The sequence below is a fragment of the Myotis brandtii genome, unplaced genomic scaffold (assembly GCF_000412655.1).
Source record: "Myotis brandtii unplaced genomic scaffold, ASM41265v1 scaffold725, whole genome shotgun sequence".
NCBI classification, from domain to species: Eukaryota; Metazoa; Chordata; class Mammalia; order Chiroptera; family Vespertilionidae; genus Myotis; species Myotis brandtii.
Genome location: NW_005370862.1, coordinates 644,877 through 647,122, shown reverse-complemented (window position 1 = coordinate 647,122; position 2,246 = coordinate 644,877). Strand labels below are relative to the sequence as shown.

At 50.9% G+C, this 2,246-nt stretch overlaps 1 protein-coding gene across 1 annotated transcript in view; it reads right to left on the bottom strand.

The window, feature by feature from the left end:
• Positions 1-1,085: 1,085 nt before the first annotated feature.
• DOCK1 (dedicator of cytokinesis 1) overlaps positions 1,086-2,246 on the bottom strand; it is a 264,303-nt gene continuing 263,142 nt past the window's right edge. The window contains exon 52 of the mRNA XM_014530148.1: positions 1,086-2,229. Coding sequence (XP_014385634.1) covers positions 2,134-2,229 — 96 coding nt within the window. The 3' untranslated portion in view covers positions 1,086-2,133. The remainder of the gene's footprint in view (positions 2,230-2,246) is intronic.

The window sequence follows — 2,246 nt, the reverse complement described above, 5'->3', positions numbered from 1 at the left end:
AGGGGCCCTGCGTGCCCGCTCCGCCTGAGCCCAGCGTCGGGGTCGTCACAGGGCCCGGGGCAGCCCCTGCTGCTCTGAGCTGGTGACAGACACACACGGGGGCACGGGGTCAGCTCATTTGGGAGCAAAGACTAATTGACCCAGCAGGTCCCTGTACGTTTTGCTGAGCCACCTCCGACTAAGCAGATGTGTAAATAACCCAGGAAGGGCAGATTGGAAAAATAAGGAAGGTGAAGTCCCCGAACAGACTTTAAAAAGTAAGTCAATTACTGGGAGATAAAACTAGAAAGCAAAGGCTGAAATGCATCGCACACCAAAGGCTGCCGCGGAGATGAAAGCAAGGCCCGAACCCGCAACAGAATCCAGGACCAGAGATAATGCAAGGGATCAAATCTTCACATAAAAGCACAGTCCCAGCGTTGATTAAAAATAATTTCTTTAAATACCAGGAAGCAATTTTCAAGCACCAAGGGTGGTTTTAAAGAAGAAAAAGACTTTTCTGCTTGTAAAATCTAGCTTCTATACACCACCTCCTTTTATTTTATTAAAATATATTTTATTGGTTTTTTACAGAGAGGAAGGGAGAGGAATAGAGAGTTAGAAACATCGATGAGAGAGAAACATCGATCAGCTGCCTCCTGCAAACCCCCTACTGAGGATGTGCCCGCAACCAAGGTACATGCCCTTGACCTGAATCGAACCTGGGACCCTTTGGTCCGCAGGCCGACGCTCTATCCACTGAGCCAAACTGGTCAGGGCTATACCATCTCCTTTTAGTAAAGATTTGAGATAAGCACATATGAAACAGCATGGCTCAAATAAAGATGAATTTGTAATAGATCACCAGGCATTTTGGAAGGCTGCAACATGAAGCCCCAATCTGAATGTGTGGGAGCTAAGTTGGACTTGGAGCTTCCCGGCATCCAAAGCAAAAACAGACCAGAAGCCCCTCCCGGTGAGCGATACCGAGGAAGGGCTGCAGCCCCCCGAGTGGGGGTCACACAGCTCTCAGAGAAAGTAAGAAGCAGGGAGCAGCACTCGTGTTTTACGTCAGGGATAGAAACACAATCTGCCGACACCGTGAGTCTTTTAAAATAACATTTTATTTTCCATTGTCAGTGATTAACTCTGGAGCCTACTAGAAGGGTATCATGATTACAGTGAATAAAAAAATATAGATGACAGAATAAAAATATTAGGTTACACAAAGTTAGTTTTTGTTTTGTTTTTTTTCAAAATCATCATTCAGCGACATTTTCAGGACATTGGAGCTTTGAAAAAACAACGACAGAACTTCACGTGGACTGTTTATTTATTTTTTTTACATTTCCAGGAACTAAAAATGAAGAGCCCACGTGGAGAACGCCTGCGGACACCTGTTCCAATAAACGCGAGGCCCACAGAGACGAAGACGAGCCCCGAGAGCCATCGTATGTACACAGTCTGTACAGAGGACGAGAATTCACCCCGTTCGGCCACCTCCCGGGGCTCACCCATTCTTTATTTAAAAAGAGAAAGAAAACGGATCTTCCTATACTCAGAGTTATTTTTCCACTTGATCCAGGATTTGTAAGCGTGTTTCCACTCCATAAATTAGTAGCTGTTCAGTAGCTGAGAAATATCCTATTTTAAATTATCCCAAAGGCGACCAGGAACTCCGGAAAGGGTTGATGTTACGATGTCGGTGGAAGAGGATACGTCCAACCAGCCAAGGTCCCCGTGAGCCGCAGCGCGGAGGGAGGAGGGCTGCACCCCATCCCGGGGGGAAGCTGGGTCTGGCCGAGGAGAAGGCGTGACGCCCGACGCCCAGCGCTCGCGGTTCTCAGGCCGATGGGCTAACCCGGCCGCGCTCAGGTCAGCTCCACCTGCTCCTGCTCAGGTGTCATTTGGCACCGAAAGGAAGGGCTTTGGGGCAAGACTTGGGCTCTCAGGGAGGCCCATCGGCAGCCCCCGATGTGGACACACGCCCAGGATGCCCCGGCCTGCGTCCACCTCGCTCCCCACTCCGAAGGGCTGCGCATCCCACGGCTGAGAACAAACTCATTTTAAGGAGGAGCATCTGCCCCGAGTGTCAGACATCACGGGTCCGATGAGGTAAACGCCAGACAGAGGGGACGAGGGGGGACGGCTCGCTCACTGCACGATCCCGGAGTCCACGGACGTCTGCTTGCGCGTGGTCTTCGGGGGCGGCGGGGGCGGGGTCTTGCTGGGCAGCGGGGGCGGCAGGTGCTGGAAGACAGAAGGCC